This window comes from Pyrus communis, chromosome 4 (assembly GCF_041283825.1).
Source record: "Pyrus communis isolate YQ-2024b chromosome 4, ASM4128382v1, whole genome shotgun sequence".
Taxonomy (NCBI): domain Eukaryota; kingdom Viridiplantae; phylum Streptophyta; class Magnoliopsida; order Rosales; family Rosaceae; genus Pyrus; species Pyrus communis.
The window spans coordinates 2,462,085-2,481,544 of NC_142568.1; the positions used below are offsets into that span (position 1 = coordinate 2,462,085).

At 37.5% G+C, this 19,460-nt stretch overlaps 1 protein-coding gene across 1 annotated transcript; it reads right to left on the bottom strand.

Annotated features, from left to right (window-relative positions):
• Positions 1 to 464: 464 nt before the first annotated feature.
• Positions 465 to 4,615, bottom strand: LOC137723139 (mitochondrial import inner membrane translocase subunit PAM16 like 2). Its single transcript, XM_068462310.2, has 4 exons — positions 4,475 to 4,615; positions 2,261 to 2,348; positions 835 to 968; positions 465 to 736 (listed from the first exon to the last, which is right to left on the bottom strand). Exons 1-4 carry the CDS (start codon positions 4,475 to 4,477, stop codon positions 605 to 607), a joined length of 357 nt encoding a protein of 118 aa, XP_068318411.2. The 5' UTR covers positions 4,478 to 4,615; the 3' UTR covers positions 465 to 604.
• Positions 4,616 to 19,460: the final 14,845 nt, after the last annotated feature.

A 19,460-nucleotide genomic window follows, 5' to 3' on the forward strand; every position in this document is an offset into this window, starting at 1 on the left:
TTATTTTTAGCCATTAAATTAAATTTCAAATATCGAAACCACTTGATCCATGAGCTTTGATGGAAGATATCCCCCGGATCTCTTTCCATATAAACCGCCCCAAGTTGGGACGAAATTTGTATTAATATATTATTTTATGAGAATCAAAGGTCATGCCTAAATAAAAAAATACTTGATTTGATGGTGCTCTTCATATTCATATTCCACAGCTAATCAATTTCACATGTGCTTTTTCCATCTTTTTCTCAATCAAAGTAGCCAAAAAATTGCTTTATTATCCAACAAACAGGAACTCTCAACGACAGCTTGGCCACCGCACGATGAAACGAAAACCTTTGATGGCTTCTTCCTTCAGGCTTCAGCCCTCCGTTTAAGACCACTTTGCAAATCACAACCACTAATTATTTGATTATTTGATTATTTGATCAAACATTATAATCAAGATGTGATGTGAACACAACAAGTTCAACAAACTCTGGCATTTCGAAGAAAAGCACGTGTTTATGTGTCGTAGACTCGTAATACAATTTCAATTTTTCGGTTTCAAGCCATCGGACAGACTGCAAGAACACTAATTATACAGTTAAAATAAACCATACTCCTCTCAACTAGGGGTACCCGTACCCTGGTCTTTGTCTCGATATGCAGCCTCTAAACATTCCTTGGCCCTGTGAACTTTTGACTGAAGGTAGAAGGTCCCGTTCTTCGCATTGTTTTCAAATAGAGTGTCGTATCTCTGCTCGGGTTTAAGAAACATGTTTTAGAAACTCCATTCACAACGAATATATAGGGCCAGAGAGGGTAACCAAAGATGAAAATGTTTGAAATATTTACCTTCAGAACTTCCTCCCAAGTGGTCGTCTCTGAGACATTAAGAATCTGCCTAGCTTCCTGCTCTGTCATGACCTTGCTACTTCTACGGACCGCGTTCTGTAATGTTTCTTGGGCAACACCAGTCTTTGAGGCATCTGCAAAATACCGCAGATGGTTAAACAGAGCCTGCCTAGACATCTAAAGTTGGTAAAATCTTTACAGGGGTAAGAATAGCAACCAATCAGATCTAAGCTGTGTGACATAGATATCTCCAGAAACTATTTTCTATTTAATTATGTGCATAACACCACTCTAACCCAGGTCATGACAGCAAACAGACAGAAGGAAGGCGCAGAAAACTGACTTAAAAAAAATACCATAGGACAAATAGCACCCAAATACATCATTGCAAAAGTTGCCTAAACCCACGATTACTAATCACTATCATCTGTTATACGTACAACAATACCAAGTACAATTTCATTGGCCAAGTGCTTATTTGAGCTGAACCTTGTTTCTCCTTAGGGATGGAGGTCAATCTTGAAAGAGGATTTTATTTGAAGTTCCACCAAACCATTACAAAAGCTTGCCCTCCATTTCTCCCCTACCTCGCGGGAAACTTTGCAGCCAACGGATATTGAACTTAAAAAGTATATCCTAAACACAGTTTATAATCAATTACACAAAACCTCCACTTGGATAAGGTGTATATCTTCCACTAATATAGGTTAATCCCATATATTTTTTCATTGCGTGCCCCATTTCACCTTCCTCCTCTATCATTATCTCATGCTCAACCAGAACAAAAAATTGACAAGTGTTGTATTAGTAGAGATTATTGTTTTATGAGGTACAGATTTTGTTAACCTTTTTCTTGGGAAGATTGCAATTAAATTGAAGTCTTAGATACTGAACATCTCTTCTTCAGTGATTCAATGAAATAAATGATTTAAGAAATGGGTTGTATATTCTACTTTCTATGCAAAGCACCGATTATAAACAACTGAGGTAAGTACGTAAAAAAATTACAGATGCTGAGGACAGCACTAGCAAGCACAGGCACATAACTGGGACAAGATGTGAATGCCAGGTAGGGTTAGAGCATTGGTTTGGAAGTTAATAATGGTACTAGGTCTAAGTGAGACAACGTAATCAAATTCCAGAAAAATCAGAAAGCTTTTCCTCTACTTGGGGTATAGGGACACTAATCAACCTGACATATACTAAATTTGTAAGATAAAAGAACTATTTTGGAACCATATTGTTAGATGAGCCAGAACTTTAAACAAAAATGATTACATGAGCCAGACTCATCCTCAACACTAACCTACCAAAGCAGTATTAAAGAATTATAAAAGGATCAACTACCAAAGCAGCCACATATTATTGCTAGGGAAAAAAAACTATGCCTAGAACTGCAGGGATCTCAAGACCAAAGAAGACTTACTTGTAAGTGCCTGACGATATGCTTGAACTAAAGCCCTTGCCACTATACCAGTTCCCATCACAATTAAGTTAGCAAGAATCTTTGCAGCCTGCACAAATGTATGAGGCAAATGGAATAAGCAAGAAAATCTAATGACACAAGAAGTCAAGAGAAATTAAAGTCATTCCCAAAAGCTATGCTTCCTACATTAATGTTATTTCTAAATCACGTTTCCTACCTCACACACACGCGCGCGCACACATACACAGATGTGTACATTCAATCATGCACACACCAAACTTGACGAACGCAATAAAATGAAATCAATCTGTTATGCTTAACTCTATCTTCCGATGTATAACTGAACTTTTTGTTTCATCTATTCCTATCACGTCACTAAACAATCTTCAAAATGCTTATGAAAAAAAATAAAATACATATAAAAGGAACCGGTGACATTTTCACCTTACCTATGCTCATCTATGAAACTATTTTTGCTCGGAAGCTTATAAAGTAAAATAACCAAAATGGGCTTAGATGGCATCCACATAAAATAAACTTCTTTTTTTTTCCGATAATGAGAACACAGATTTTTTATAACTTCTGAAAATCAACCGTGCATACTACATGACATAGTGAACAACCTTTCCACTGGGATGCATCAAGATGCGTAACCAAAAACCACAAAAAACCTCACTAAAATTCAAAAAGCTAAGCTAACATAAAAAGAGTTTAAAATATCGGGGTCTTCCAATCTGCATGAATGAGGAAAAAAAAGTATACTCAAAACTCTGAGATCAGTGAAGCAAGTATAGCCCTTTACTCTGAGGTCAGTGAAGCCCACAAAGTATAGCCCTTTCACTTCCACCCCCTAGCGTCTTCAAGAATCCATTTTTTTCACTCCATTTATACTACTAATAGACATCATACAGCTCATCCACAAGGTTTTGGGTCCACTTTTCCCCTCAAAAAAAGCAAAACACTTCTCAACAATAAAAAAAAAAAAATGCATAATTTGGGTAGCTAATGAACTTCAAACGAAATACAAGACAAACCACAACCAAATATTTAAAAAAAGTCTCATCAAAACTCATTTATTTTAAGCAATCCATTATTCAAGCGCTATTTTCTGGGAAGACCACAACCCAACAACCTTTTACTACATTATAATATTCTTTTGTAACTGACCCTTTAACCAATACATCTTAGACTGGTAACCTCGCTAAAAATCTTAAGAATGAATAATGATATTCAAAATACTCTAGTGCATTCATTTCAGACAAATAGTTCGCTGTCAGCATTTGCCAAGGTCTTTCCAAATTATGGAAAATTTCTGAAGGGATTTCACTTAGAAATCAAATGTTTATAATTGGAACCATTCCAAAAGAAGTCAAGCCAGTACCACTTCAACATGGCCTGGAAATAAGAAGAATTATATTTTCCTTATATTTGAAGCTTGACATCTTTCAAGGAAGAAAAGAACCTACACATTTGCATACATTAAACTTCGTCCTTAAACACCATATACATGAATTCTGCAAACAGGTCTCTAACAGACATATAGGTACTGAATTCACTTGTGTACATAAAGTAGAAAATAGAGGTCAATTACGTGCATCAAATCGTCCAGTAAACAAAATACGGGAAATGAAACTGAAAATCATAGAACTTTAAATCATATAACCTTTGAAGGCATGCACACAGTAAGAACATTCAATCATTTCTTCTAATGTCTAATTTGTCGGATAAATATTCGAAAGTACAGCAATATCTTACAAGTGGATAACAAAACAAATACAATTTTTTATCTCAAATTGAACGCAAATACACACAACAGGTTGTCAACATTTTTGCAAATCATATGCAATCATTTCCAAAATTTGAAAATTCTCACAACCAAAAAAAAACCACCCCAAGAAAAAAAATTCTAAAATGATAAAATCATTTGCTTCCGCCATAAATTCTTTAATTTAAGATTTCACAGTTTAAGAATGAGCAAAGCTTGAGTTTTCCATTTTACCCAAAAAAAAAAAAAAAAATTCAGCTTTCCAATGCTGCCACCCATGAGCTAGTTCAAGGATTAAATACAAACATACAAGACGTCGATGCGAACAAACATAAGCTTAAATTTCCCCCCTTTTCTTCCCTATTGCCCAGTTTTTCTCGGCAACCAAACAGAAAATTAACGCAAAAACCATGAAATTAGAAAGAAGAGAAAGGGGAAATGGATCATACCATAGCTAATTAATACCAAATCGATCACACTGGATTCTCCTCGCCGTACAAATTAGGGTTTGTAATTTCTTCTTCTTCTTCTTCAGGATTTGGTATTTGTTTGGTTGATGGATTTGCGCAGCGGAAGCGAAACTCGTCGGGAGGGGTTCCAGTCTTCAAGAGAAAAAGGCAATGTAACGTAGGATTAGGATCTTCTCCGGATCCTTCACTCTGGAATCTGTCCGAAACTCTTAATCCTAGCCGTTCACGAAGATCGTGCGGCTAGTGTCCATTTTAATTTTATTACGCAAAATATATATAATTGTGATTTTTTTAATAGGGACAGGGATCGTTTCCGGATCTCTTCCACCAAATCCATCAAGTCCACCCATCCGGATGCTTGAAATTCGATTCAGCAGCTACAAATAGGGGCTTTCTTTAAAAGTTATAATAATTTTAGTCGTTATATCAAATTTAAAGGGCTCAGATGGGTGGACTTGATGGACTTGGTGGAAGAGATCCAGAGATGATCCCTTTCCTTTTAATAGGACTTTTCTATTTAAATAGTTTGCACCCAATTTTGAACCTCTCGTAGAATGCTTTGATCCTTTTTAAACATTGTTCTAAAAAATTTCGCCTAGGCCTCACTTAAGTGTTAAGTGACTGGTTACCGCTCTGATTAATTTCTAAACATTTGAAATTTAAGAAAGTTTGCCTAGACCACATATGCGCCCGTCTAGCCCGTTCAAACTAGGCTAAATAACAACTCTCAATTAGGCATAAAGTAGATAATTTCATTTTTTTTAATAAATTGTAAGAGCTTTATTGAATACTTAGATGAACACAAATATATGTTTGTTCACTATATTTTTATTATGTTCTAATATTTTATAATTTTTATGTTATTTTATTTTATAATTTTTGTATCTCAATGCAATTACGTATTTTTAAGTGCAAGCATCCACTTATTTATACGATATATAACAAATTTACTTAAATATGCCTAAACTCTGCCTAACCGTCTAGACGCTATGTCTCAACTCACTCTTCGTCTAGATTGGTGTCTTTAGAACCTTTTGCTTTTAAAGGCGTATTTTCATAACGAAAATGAAGATGGGGAGAATGAGAGGCGTTCATATTTCGGACCCTTTTACTTACTCAAAGAAGTATGAAATGTACTTGGGGCCTCATCAAAGGAATCTGTTCCGAAGGGTTGAGCTCAAATTGAGCTAGCCAAAATTAGAGAAGAACACCCCTTCTTAATTATAGCTTTCAATTATCAAATTCAACCTCTGATAACTCAATTCATAAACATCAAGTATTATAGCCAAAATTCTAATCGGATACACAATATGTTTAGGCCAGTTCGGTGGGTTGAATGAGATTGAGCCTGAAGGATATAATTGATTGGTATGGATTGGTTAGGTTTTGAATCTCAATTCGTTATTTGGTGCAACACTAAGCTGAATGAGACTGAATTGAACTTAAATCTTGTCCATTGCTAGGTACAAGACTGGATTGGACTTAAGGCCATCTCCAACTGAATGCTGGTTAGATGGCTCGTTTTAGCCCTCTGGCCCTCCAAGAAATTGATATTTAATGAAAAGTCCATGGCCATATTTCTTACCATCTTCAATTGAGGGTCAAAAGGCCATAGGGCTCGTTTTAGCACTGTCACAAAAAAATCATCTCCAATCGAGACCCAAAAGGCCAAATTATTTAAATTTAAAAATTACAACAACTTAAATTTAAAAACTACAACTTAAATTTAAAAAATACAACTTAAATTTAATAACTACAAGTAAAATTTTAAAAATACAACTTATATATTTCAAGTCAAATGTGAGAGATTTTATTTAGAGCATAAAAAAAAAGGAAAAAAAAAAGGGAAGTCGGTGGGAGAGTCCCACATCAGCTGTGGGAGTGGAAGTAGAAAAAAAAAATGGAAGTGGGTGAGAGAAATTTGTGTAACCAAACATGCTTATAAAAGTCACATCGCAATGCCCAGCTTTGAACAAATCACCTTTAGGCCTATAATTTTTTTTAAAAAAAATTTGGCCCAAAAAAAAAAAAAAATCAAATATAACAGCTAGTTGACATCAGTTAGCCGTTGTATTCAATTTTCTGGCCAGCCCAGGGGCTAGCTGGTTGCGTTGGGCTAGTCAGTTGGCCCTTTTTTGTCTAGTAAGGCTCACGAGCCCTTTGACCTAGCCCTTAGTTGGAGACAATTTTGGGCTATTTTTGGCCCTCTGACCCTCTAGACCCTTCAGTTGGAGATGGCCTAAAAGGCCTGTTTGGTGGGCTGGTTAGGATAGATTGTGACCAATTAAAATAGAGGGTAAATTACATAAAACTACCTTAACTATTGAGTCATTAACAGTTTCATACCTCATCTTTAAAAAGTTTCAATATCATACCTTATCTTCGAATTTATTTTCAGTTGTCTGTCAATTATTCTGTTAAATGCTGATGTAACTTAAGGCGGGGCCTAATTTCTATTAAAAAATTCATTAAATATTAAAAAAATTAAAATACAATTATTTAAATATTTTTATAAAAAGGTGGGACCCACCCACCTTTTTCCCTCCCACCCGTCTCCCTCTATACACTTACTTCCTTCACTCCAGAACCCCACCCCCTCCCCCATGCCCTTTCTTCCCCTTTCTCTCTCGGTCTCCCCCCCAACCTTCTTCATATCTCCTTCTCGTTCATCAGCCATAATTTCATGCGCTCCCTGAAACAATCAAGGGCAAGTGTTATCCTCCCGATCTCCGCCTTTCTCTCTTGGTCTCGGCGTTGACCTGTAAATCTACGTCCAGAGCTTTCTCCCTTTGTCTTCCTTTTTCACATCGTCCGTTTTTGATTATCACACCCTGATTTTCACTAATCGTTGCCACAATCCGTCGATTTTTTTATTATTTTGTTGAACGATATGAGGAGGGTGGGAAGGAGGGAGTCGAGCGATGCCATGGTATCTGGGTGGTTTTGGGTTTGGGGAAGACGAGGGGGCAGTAGCGATGGGGTGGTGAAGGACAGGAGCGGGGAAGAAGGGGGGTGGGGTCTGGGTTTGGTTTTGGGGAAGACAGAGTGAGAAATAGGGAAAGGGCGCGGGGGGTTCTAGAGTGAAGGGAGGAAGGGTGTTGGGGGGGGGGAGACGGGTGGGAGGGAAGAAGGTGGGTGGGTCCCACCTTCTTTTTATAAAAATGTTTAAATAATTGTATTTTAATTTTTTTAATATTTAATTAATTTTTTAATAGAAAGTGGACCCTCCCTCAAGCCACGTCAGCATTTAACAAAATAATTGACCAACAACTGACAGAATGTATGATATTGCAACAAATTTGAAGATAAGGTATGACATTGAAACTTTTTAAAGACGATGTATGAAACTGTTAATGACCCAATAGTTGAGGTAGTTTTATGTAATTTACCATAAAATATATTTAAGTCTAGTCCATTGTTTATTGTGTCAAAGTGTGAGATGGACAAGATTGGACATGATAGGTTATGAATCCACTAGCCATTTGGCTTGGGGCTTGGGGCTAGTTGGCTAGGTTGGGCCAATCGGTTGGCCTTTTGGCCCTTTTTTGTCCAGTAGGGCCCACGAGCCATTTGGCCAAGCCCTCAGTTGGAGACAGTTTTCGGGCTATTTTCGGCCCTCTGGACCCTTCAGTTGGAGATGGCCTAAATGGCTTGTTTTGTGAGTTGGTTGGGATAGATTGTGACCAATTAAAATATATTTAAGTCTAGTCCATTGTTTATTATGTCATAGTGTGAGATGGACAAGATTGGACATAATGAATTATGAATTCATTATAGAGTGGGTTATCTAACATATTCTTATATGTGGGTTACAAGTCTTGTCTTACAAATCTCTACTAATCCAATCCTATCCCTAAGGCCCAACCGTATCCAACTCGCTAAACGGTCCCAAAAAGATTCATTTATTTTTTAATTACCATTCAATACCACATATAATCAATCCAAACAAATAAAACAACCATAAATTTAATAATAAGAAAGTCATATGAAGATACATATGTAAAGTCATCCAAGAAAGTACCCAAACAAAGTCCAAATTAAAATGACAACCTAATCAAAGTAAAAATTCCCAAAATTTAACTAGAAAATGTAATAAAGTCCAAATTAAAATGCAACCTCAACAAAACTATAATTCTTAAAAATCCAACTAGAAAGATATAACAAGCAAATGCAAAAAATCAAACTACATATAAATCATGCTCTCTATGATCGACCTTCAACTAGCAATTTTTTTCAAACCATCAAAAATTTTGTTCGGCCTTTCCCTTTTCCTACTTGCAGTTGCTATCGATGAATCAAAATAAGTTTGAGTTACTACTTTAGTTTGATGACTCCCTTCTAACCCAATGTGAGTCTCAGATGCCTCCACCTCTTCATTATCATCATCATCCATAACCATCTTCGAATGAGCTAAACATCTTGTTCAAGTTGCGCGATCCTGGCCAAATGTATATGGAAACTTTTCAAACCTTGGAAAGGGTCTACCTCTCCATCCATTAACATCTTTATTTACCTATAATAAATAAATATAATAATAAATCCAATGGATCTCTACCTCCTTCCTTGTTTGCACGTTTTAATTTTATTTTTAACTTTCTTCCAGATTTTTAGCTTTTCAATTTTATTACTTCTCTTTAATATTAGTTACAATACTAAATCTAAACCCTCTTTGTCAACCAAAAAAGGATGAAAGACTATTTAACAAAACAAAATTTTGCTATCTTTTGTTTTAGCCTCACCTACATGTGATTTAAAAAAAAAAAAAAAGACTAAATATACATTTTAACATCTGTATATTGTTTGCTTATTTATTTACTTTTCTACTTAAGTAGTCTACTAAATGTACACTTGTTACTCAATAAATCATCAAACTACTTCCAAATACATTATAAGGATTTCCTTAGTGCTTACGGAAAATATTTCTAAAAAAATAAAATTTGCATTTTTTTAGAAAAAAACATGGATTAACATACACGGTTTTCAATCGATTTTGCAAATTTGTACATAAATCACCGTTCAATCTATTTATTTTCATCTTTGCCTCACTATAAAGTTTTTGAAAATTAAGGTGAGACTTTCCGTTGAGATTCTTGAGTATCGAACATCATTTGACAACGTTATGGGCCTCACTACTATGTTTTTCACTTATTTTTTTAGTTTTCGGCTCAAATATTCTAGTGAATATACATTTCTTACTCAATAAACTGTAAACTGCTCCCAAATTCCTTAAAAAATTTAACTTAATGCTCAGGAAAAATATTTTAAGAAAAGAAAAAAATTTTGCATTTTTTGGGTAAAAACATAGATGTTAGGCGGGATCGACGCTCACAAAACGAGGTGGCGCACGCAGACGAGACAAACCATGGCATGCAAAACAAGGCGGGTTCTGCTCATAGAAAATGGGTCGATCTTCTGGTAAGAAAAACGAGGCGAGATTCGTCGCACAAATTGAGACCAGCCTCGCGCATGTCAAGTCGAATGCACACCAAAACGACAAGGGCTCCGTGGACGTAAAAAGGGGTGGGCTTTTGGCATGCAAAACGATGTAGAAACCTTACATGTAGACACATAAGACAAGGTCGGCCGTGCACGCAGGACTAGGCAAACTCCCGAGTGCTCAGAAAACAAGTCAGGCTCCATGCAAAGAAAAATATATTTTAAAAAACATTAATATGGTAGTTTGTTGTAGTGTAAGAGAAATAAAAGAAAGATGGACAAAAATGCACAAAAATGATGACTTTATGCCACCCTGGAATTTAAATCTTTCTTGCACTATTTTTCTTTTATTTCTCTTACCATCTTCAAAATATACTTTTCCATACAAAATCTATTATAATTCGTATTTAAACACTTGTTGTAACATCCCACATCACCCAGGGGTATGAATCCTCTATGCCTTATATGTATATTCTCATCCCTACCTAGCACGAGGCCTTTTGGGAGCTCATTGACTTCGGGTTTCATAGAAACTCCGAAGTTAAGCGAGTTCGCGCGAGAGCAATCCCATGATGGGTGACCCCTGAGAAGTTGCTCGTGAGTTCCCAGAAACAAAATCGTGAAGGCGTGGTCAGGGCCTAAAGCGGACAATGTCGTGCTACGGTAGATTCGAGCCTGGGATGTGGTGGGAGCCCGAGTCGGGATGTGACACTTGTGATCAACGATTTAAAACCTAAATTTAAAGATATTTGAACCTCTTTTTTTTTTTTTTTTTTTTTTTTTTTCCTTTTGTCAATTTTTCTTTTATCTAAATCTAATCTACATATTAATAGAACCCACTTTGTCAACAAAAAGAGGGTGAAAGACTATTTAACAAAACAAAATTTTGCTATTTTTTGTGACATCCCGTCCCGGGATTATTAAAACGTACGTGCGAAATGACCATTTTGCCCCTGGTTTGTTTCCGTCATGTTGTTTGGTTGTTTTGTGTGGTGTTGGCATGTGTTGGACCACACACACACACACACACTCCCTCTCCCTCTGTCTCTGTCCCGTGTCTCTCTCTCTCCCTTCTTTCTTCTTCTTCCTTCAAACTTGTACGGACAAACACCAAACTCACCCAAACCATCATAGATCGAGGGAACCAACTACACCATTGAACTCGTGAGGCTGAGAGGAGCACGATCGTACCATTTTTAGGTAAGAAATACATCGTTTTCACGTCGATTCGACAATGGCAGTTTCGAGCACTATTCATGCAAACTTAATCTAGCTTGTTTTTGGGATTTTTAAGGTCGTAGGTAGCTTGGTGGTGTGACAAGGAGTCTCGGAGTACTTGGTTGGACGAAATTGGACGTCGGGAAGGCCTGGTTCGAAGTTGGCCGGTTTTGGTTTGTGTGGACATGTATGATTCCGTGAGTTTTAGCCCTTAAAACTTGTATGGATGTGTTCTACTAGTCTAGGGCTTCATTTTGGTTCAAAAATCACGAAAAACTGTTGAGAAACGAGTGAGAAAACTCGAGTTGCAGGTTTCCCAGTTTTCCGGCGCCGGCGACGGCGCCGGAGATTGAACGGAGAAGGTGACGAAATATTCCGTCAGAGTTGACGGAATATTCCTGACGCCGTTAGCGGAATCTGTCAAAACTGACGGAATATTCCTAACGGCGTCAGTTGACGCCGTCAGTGTGCGCCACACGTGCCTGCGCGTGGCCGGCGCGTGAGGGCGCGTGCGGCGGAGGAAAATTTTTCTAAAAATATGGTTGTGATCCTGAGGTTATGTAGAGCACATTGGTATATTCAATTGTCCATTTTGAGCAATGTATGAGAAGTTATTACGAAAGTTAGGTTATGTACTTTAAAGTTAACGTTTTTATAGCTATTTCGCATATAGGTGACACGTACCCCGAGGACGAGCGTGCACACGCGAGGCAGGGGGGCTACGACCCTTCCACATACTAGTGAGTGGGCTTTTGGTTTTCCGTATATACCTATATACTATATTTTTCCCAGAAATTGAATAAATGTTTATTAGTTTATGCCATGCATTACATTATCGTTTTTCGTGCATCGTTGGGTATGTTAGTAGTTGCATATATATACATATGCATATTGGGTGCTGTGGACGCACAGGTAAGTGCCAGGTAAGTGGTATTCATATTCACATTCAGCAGTAGTTTGTTATGCTTAGAGAGCTCATAACCTGCACCCTCGGTGTTAGTGCTCCCGCCCAGAGTAGGGCACAGTCCTTCACGTGATATTCACCTCCCGCACCACACGCTCAGCTTGGATCCAAGTTAGGTGCACAGTCCTGTCGTACAGACCACTATACGTGGTTCCGACTCGTAGGTGACCCGCGATTATTCGCACAGCCTTCACGTGATCGTAGCACTAGAGCGTACATATATGTTACACCCAGGCCTGTCGTACAGACCACTTTAGGTGGTTCCGACTCGTGGGCAGGTTCAGTGATTGAGATTGAGATTTGAGCTCTATATGCAGACGTACAGGTCACGTTAGGTGACTCCAGCTGCCAGATTACATGTTATTGACATGATTATACCTGAGCCCTTGCATATCATTATGAGATTTCGGCATGGCATATTATTGAGCACATGGCATATATTTGAGCATGATTGGCATATCTATATACATACGTATATATGTTTATTTTCTGGGAAGTATACAGGTTTTACGGCGAGGGGTTAGAAAGTATTTTTACAATTGGTTTTCGAAAGATTTGTTTTTGCCCACTCACGCTTTTGTTTTGCGCCCCTCCAGGTTCTAGTTGAGTAGCAGTTCCGGTGGTTTCCCAGAGGGCTTTTCCGGCACTTCTGACAGACACCTATCATTGTAGGGTCACCTTCGGGTGTACTTTATCGTAACTTTTCTTTTGGACTGCTTTAGACCTGCTCTGAATTTGTATTTCACTTACGCTAGCAATTGTTCTAGGACTTTGTATGCTAGTTTTTAATTATTCGTACTTTTATATTACTACTTTATTAGCTTCCGCACGTGCACATGGCTACGTCACCTTCGTGTGACGGCCAGCATGCCCTGATCTCGGTCGGGGTATGTCATTTTTTGTTTAAACCTCACTTACAAGTGATTTAAAAATTAATTAAAAAATATAAACTAAATATACATTTGAACATCTCTATATTGTTCGCTTATTTTTTTTAACTTTTTGGCTTAAATATTATACTAAATATACATTTGTTACTCAATAAATTGTCAATTCGCTTCCAAATACATTATAAAAATTTCCTTCGTGCTCACAGAAAATATTTTGAGAAAATAAAAAATTTGCATTTTTTTACAAAAAACGTTTACTAACACTCTCGATTTTGCAAATTCGTACATAAATCACCGTTCAATCTATTTATTTTCACCTTCGCCTCATTGTGAAGTTTTGGAAATCATGGTGGGACTTTCTGTCGAGATTCTTGAGTGTCGAACCCCATTTGACAATGTTCTGGCCTTACTATTATGTTTTTCACTTATTTTTTTAGTTTTCAGCTCAAATATTCTATAAAATATAGATTTGTTGCTCAATAAATTGTAAAATTGCTTCCAAATTCCTTAAAAAGTTCAACTTAATGCTCAGAAAAAATATTTTGGGAAAATAAAGAAATTTTGCATTTTTGTGAAAAAACATGAGTGTTAGGCGGGTTTGACATACGCAAGACGTGGCGGCACATGCAAAATGAGGGAAACCATGACACGTAAAACAAGGCATGCTTTGCTAATTGAAAATAGGTTGGGCCTCTAGCACGCAAAACTAGGCAAGCTTAATGCACGAAAAAGGAGGCGGGATACGTCGTACAAATTGAGACTAGGCTAACCCCACACATAGAAGATGAGGCTAACTCCTTGCACATCAAAACGACGCGGGCGTCTTGGACATAGAAAAGGACGGGCTTCTGGCATGCAAAACGATGCGAACACCACACATGGCACACCCCGACTTGGAAAGTCCACTTGGACTCTGAATCGAGTTGTGCTGGCCGCCACCTAGAGGGTGATGAAGCCATAAAGTGTTGTGTAGTGGAAAAAGAATGTGGATAAATTTAAACCTAAAAGTGCCTAAACAAAAGAATGCACGAGTGAGCGGAATTGCACTCATTTCACACGGGATGGTAGAGCACAATATAGTAATTAGGGTGAGGGTTATACCACTAAAGATACCCATCTACTGAGATTTGCCAGAATCCTCATTTACACGTAAGCACAACTACTAAACTTAGAGCGGCAAAAAATAGAGTTGAGTGGGTCGGCAAAACAACGTTTTGTAAAAACCTTTATTTTCCAATATACTCCCCTCACCATAAAACAAGTATAGTTTCCTTAAAACATACAACGTAAGTATGTAAAGTTGTAAACAATAATACAACAACATTATAACCAGAAATATGCCAAGTCATGATATATCAATGCCACAATAATAAAATGATGTGATAATCAAGTATAGTTAAGCGCTCATCCATCTAAGCTGACATATGAGTTCGAACAGATAATTTCTGACATGAACAGGACTGGGTGTAATCAATATGCTCTAGCACTATAATCTTGTGAAGGCTGGTGCAGAAGCACGATCACATACAAGTTGGATTGCCTAATGAATCTGCCCAACAGGACTGGCACCTAACTTGGATCCAAGGTGAGCGAACTGTGCAATGTGAACGTACATGTGAAGGCTTGACCCTGGCCTCGGGACGAGTACTAACACCGGTGCAGCAAGATGAACATGTACAGATACGTATGAATGTCATGACAGTAATATCCTAACCATATAGCAGCATTTATCACAATTAATATCCCAATAACGAATGCTTGACAATATAAGCGTGAAAGTGAAGTAACCACGCATTTAGGAAAACTATAAATATGTATAGGTATAAAATAAACTACCCATTCACTTGGTGTCCACGCTATAACTCCCTAGCACAAATATCAAGGCATCACAAACAATCGTCGCCTGGAACAATTATCAAATCACAACTCAGGATTCTTATCGAAAGAACACACAACTCATGTAAAACATATCCCTAAGGACGTTCTAGAATGATTTGAAACTCATTGACCAAAAGTCAACCGTCGGTCAAAGGTCGGCGGTATCCACAATCCTACGTAATTCGATCCAGAAGATCACTACCTCGGATTTCTGATCCGTAAATTCCTATGGTCCTCAAATATTATGTACTATAAGGTATTAGGGTTTGGTGACGATCTAATAGTCGGATCATCAATTCATGCAAGGATCCCGTGAAGGCCAACTAGGTAGTCAACTACGAGACTACATTAAAACATCGTAATTTCACTAAACGGATGTCAAATATGGAATCGGGGCTTCAAAATTAGCCTAAGATTGTCAGGTGGGGTCTCGGCCCACATGCCGCCACGGTTCGCCGAAAAATTTCACTATTTCTCAAAATTCTCAAATTTCATAGAAATGAAGATCTCAAATAGAAGAATAACTTTTATACCTGTCACGAAGTCTAAAAGTGGACAAAAGATGGTCTTGCCCACAAATCTGATGGGTACCTAAAGCTTCCCGGCGTCGATTCGTCGTCTACGGTGGTCTAATGGGGTCAAGGTTGATCGAGATTTTCTCTTGGGATGATGGGCTACAAAGCCCAAGTGGTGGCATCACCCATCGCTTTGCCGATTTGCCGAAAAATTGAAAAGAGTGGTCGGAGCACTGTTTAATTTTCGTCGACTTTCGTGGCCTCAAACCGCCTTATACCGTGGTTAATCAAGGTGGTTCTTGGGTGGGTTTTGTAGATGGGAATGAGGGCTTCAAGATGGTGTGGTGGCGTCGAAAAAATCCACCGGAGTTGGCCGGAATCGACATTGGAAAACGAGAGGTCGTGGGGATGTGGGTCGATGGGAAGGAGAAGCTGGGAGCTTCACTCCTTCTTCCTGATTGGCCCCTTTTTTTTTCCCATTTTTCTGATTGGTCCTCAAAAGAAATAATATGATTGGTTAGTCTTCCCACAAGGTGGGAGTTTAATTTAATTTAAAACTTAACTTTGAATAACCAATTTCAAACATCTGTAACTATATCGTTATAATCCGGACTCGCAAATGGCTTTCGCCTATGCGTTCGTACCAACGAATACTACGAGGGTACGCTAAAAGAATACGTCCTACGTTTCTTTATAAGATGGTCAATGGAAGTCAAAGTCCTTGCCTCTAAGGCATTTTCATAAATTCATGCTTTTAAATTAATAAAAACTTAAAATTAGGGACGGGTTGTCACAACACATGCATAATGATGCAAACCGAAGCATACAAGACGAAGCAGGCTCCATGCACGCAGAATGAGGAGAACTCCTGGGTGCTTAGAAAACGAGTCTAGCTCCACACACAGAACAATGTAGTTTGAAGAACATGAATATGATAGTTTGTTGTAGTGGTAAGAGAAATAAAAGGAAGATTAACAAAAATGTACAAAAATTATCCAAATTCCTGGGGTGGTAGAAAGTCTAAGTCACATGTGACTTTCTGCTTGTTGCTTAATAAATTGTCAATCCACTTCCAAATACATTATAAAGATTTTCTTAGTGCTTACAAAAATATTTTGAGAAAATAAAAAATTTGCATTTTTTACAAAAAATGTGAACTAAAACTCATGGCTTTTAGTTGGTTTTGTAAATTCGTACATAAATTACCGTTTTAATCTATTTATTTTCACCTTCGGCTCACTGTGAAGCTTTGGAAATTAAGGTGAGACTTTCCATTGGGGTTCTTGAGTGTCAAACCCCATTTGACAATGTTCTGGGCCTCACTACTACGACTTTCACTTTTTTTTTTAGTTTTCGGCTCAAATATTCTACTAAATATACATTTGTTGCTCAATAAACTGTAAACCTGCTTCCAAATTCCTTAACAAGTTTAACTTAAAGCTGATGAAAAATGTCTTGCGAAAATAAAAAAAATATTTGCATTTTGTGAAGAAAAAAAAAACATAGGTGTTAAGCGGGCTCAATGCACGAAAAAATGAGGTGGCGCACACAGAACGAGGCAAACTATGGCAAGCAAAATAAGGTAGGCTCTGCTCACAGAAAACTGGTCGGGCTTATAGCACACAAAATGAGGCGAGCTCCGTACATGGAAAACGAGGTTGGCTCCATGCACACCAAAACGACGAAAGCTCCGTGGATGCAACAAAGGATGGGCTTCTAGACGCAAAACGACGTGGACACCTCACATAAGACAAGGCGGGCCACGCATGTAAAATGAGACGAACTCCTGGGTGCTAAAAAAATGAGTCTTGCTCTATGCACAGTAAAATATATTTTGCATGGTAGTTTGTAGTAGTGATAAGAGAAATAAAAGAAAGAAGAACAAAAATGATCCAAATTCCTGGGATGGCAGAAAGCTTGTTGCTCAATAAATTGTCAATCCACTTCCAAATGCATTATAAAGATTTCCTTAGTGTTCACGGAAAATATTTCGAGAAAATAAAAAATTTGCATTTTTAACAAAAAAACGTGGATTAACACTCACGACTTTTAGTTTGTTTTGCAAATTCGTACATAAATCACAGTTCAATCTATTTATTTTCACCTTTGCCTCATTGTGAAGTTTTGGAAATTAAGGTGAGACTTTCCATTGAGTTTCTTGAGTGTCGAACCACATTTGACAATGTTTTGGGCCTCACAACTATGGCTTTCACTTTTTTTTTAGCTTTCGACTCAAATATTCTACTAAATATACATTTGTTGCTCAATAAACTCTAAAACTGTTTCCAAATTCCTTAACAAGTTTAACTTAATGCTCAGGAAAAATAATTTATGAAAAAAAAATTGCATTTTTGTGAAAAAAAAAACATGGGTGTTAGACGGGCTTGACGCACGCACAAATGAGGCGGCGCATGCTGAACAAGGTGCACTATGGCAAGCAAAACAAGGCGAGGTCCGCTCATGGAAAACAGGTTGGGCTTTTGGCATGCAAAATGAGGTGAACTCCGTAAACAGAAAACAAGGCTGGCTCCATGTTTGCCAAAGCGATGCAGGCTCCGTGGACTAAAAAAGGGGTGGGCTACTGGCATGCAAAAAGATGCATACATCTCACATGCAGAACGAGGCGAACCCAGACACACAAGACGAGGCGGGTTGTGAATGCAGAACGAGGCGAACTCCCAGGTGCTTAGAAAATGAGTTAGGCTCCATGCACAGAAAAATATATTTTGAAAAACATTAATATGGTAGTTTGTTGTAGTGGTAAGAGAAATAAAGGAAAGATGAACAAAATTGTACAAAAGTGATCCAAACTCATGGGGTGGCAAAAAGTCACGCGCCACTTCCGGAATTTGAATCATTTTTGTACATTTTTCTTTTATTTCTCTTACCATCTTCAAAATACACTTTTCTGTACAAAATCTATTATAATTCGTGTTTAAACACTTGTGATCAACGATTTAAAACCTAAATTTAAAGATATTCGAAATTTTTTTTTCCTTTGGTTAATTTTCTTTTATCTAAATCTAATCTACATATTAATAAAACCCTATTTGTCAACCAAAAGAGGGTGAAAGACTATTTAACAAAACAAAATTTTGCTATTTTTTGTTTTAGCCTCACCTACAAGTGATTTAAAAAACAATTAAAGAATATAAACTAAATATACATTTGAACATCTCTATATTGTTCGCTTATTTTTTAACTTTTTGGCTTATATATTCTATTAAATATAAATTTGTTGCTCAATAAATCGTCAATCTGCTTCCAAATACATTATAAAGATTTCCTTAGTGCTCAAGGAAAATATTTCGAGAAAATAAAAAGTTTACATTTTTTGCAAAAAACGTGTATTAACAATCTTGGTTTTGCAAATTTTTACATAAATCACCATTCAATCTATTTATTTTCACCTTCGCCTCATTGTTAAGTTTTAGAAATCAAGGTGGGACTTTCCGTTGAGAATCTTGAGTGCCGAACCCCATTTGAAAATGTTCTAGGCCTCACTATTATGTTTTTCACTTTTTTTTTTTTTTTAGTTTTCGGCTCAAATATTCTACCAAATATACATTTGTTGCTCAATAAATTGTAAAATTGCTTCCAAATTCTTAAAAAGTTTAACTTAATACTTAGGAAAAATATTTTGAGAAAATAAAGAAAATTTACATTTTTGTGAAAAAACATGAGTGTTAGGAGGGCTCGACAAATGCAAAACGTGGGGGCGCATGCAGAACGAGGCAAATCATAACACGCAAAATAAGGCAGGCTCTGCTCACTGAAAACAGGTCGAGCCTCTGGCATGCAAAACTAGGCGAGCTTAATGCATGAAAAATGAGATGAGATACGTCGCGTAAATCAAGGCTAGCCCCGTGCACGAAAAATAAGGCTAGCACCATGCAAATTAAAACGACGCGGGCGCCGTAGATGCAAGAAGGGGCGGGCTTCTGGCATGCAAATTGATGTGGACACACCACATGCAGAATGAGGCGAACGCAAGCACACAAGACAAGGAGCGCTATGTGCATGCAGAACGAGACGAACTGCCGAGTGCTCAGAAAACGAGTCAG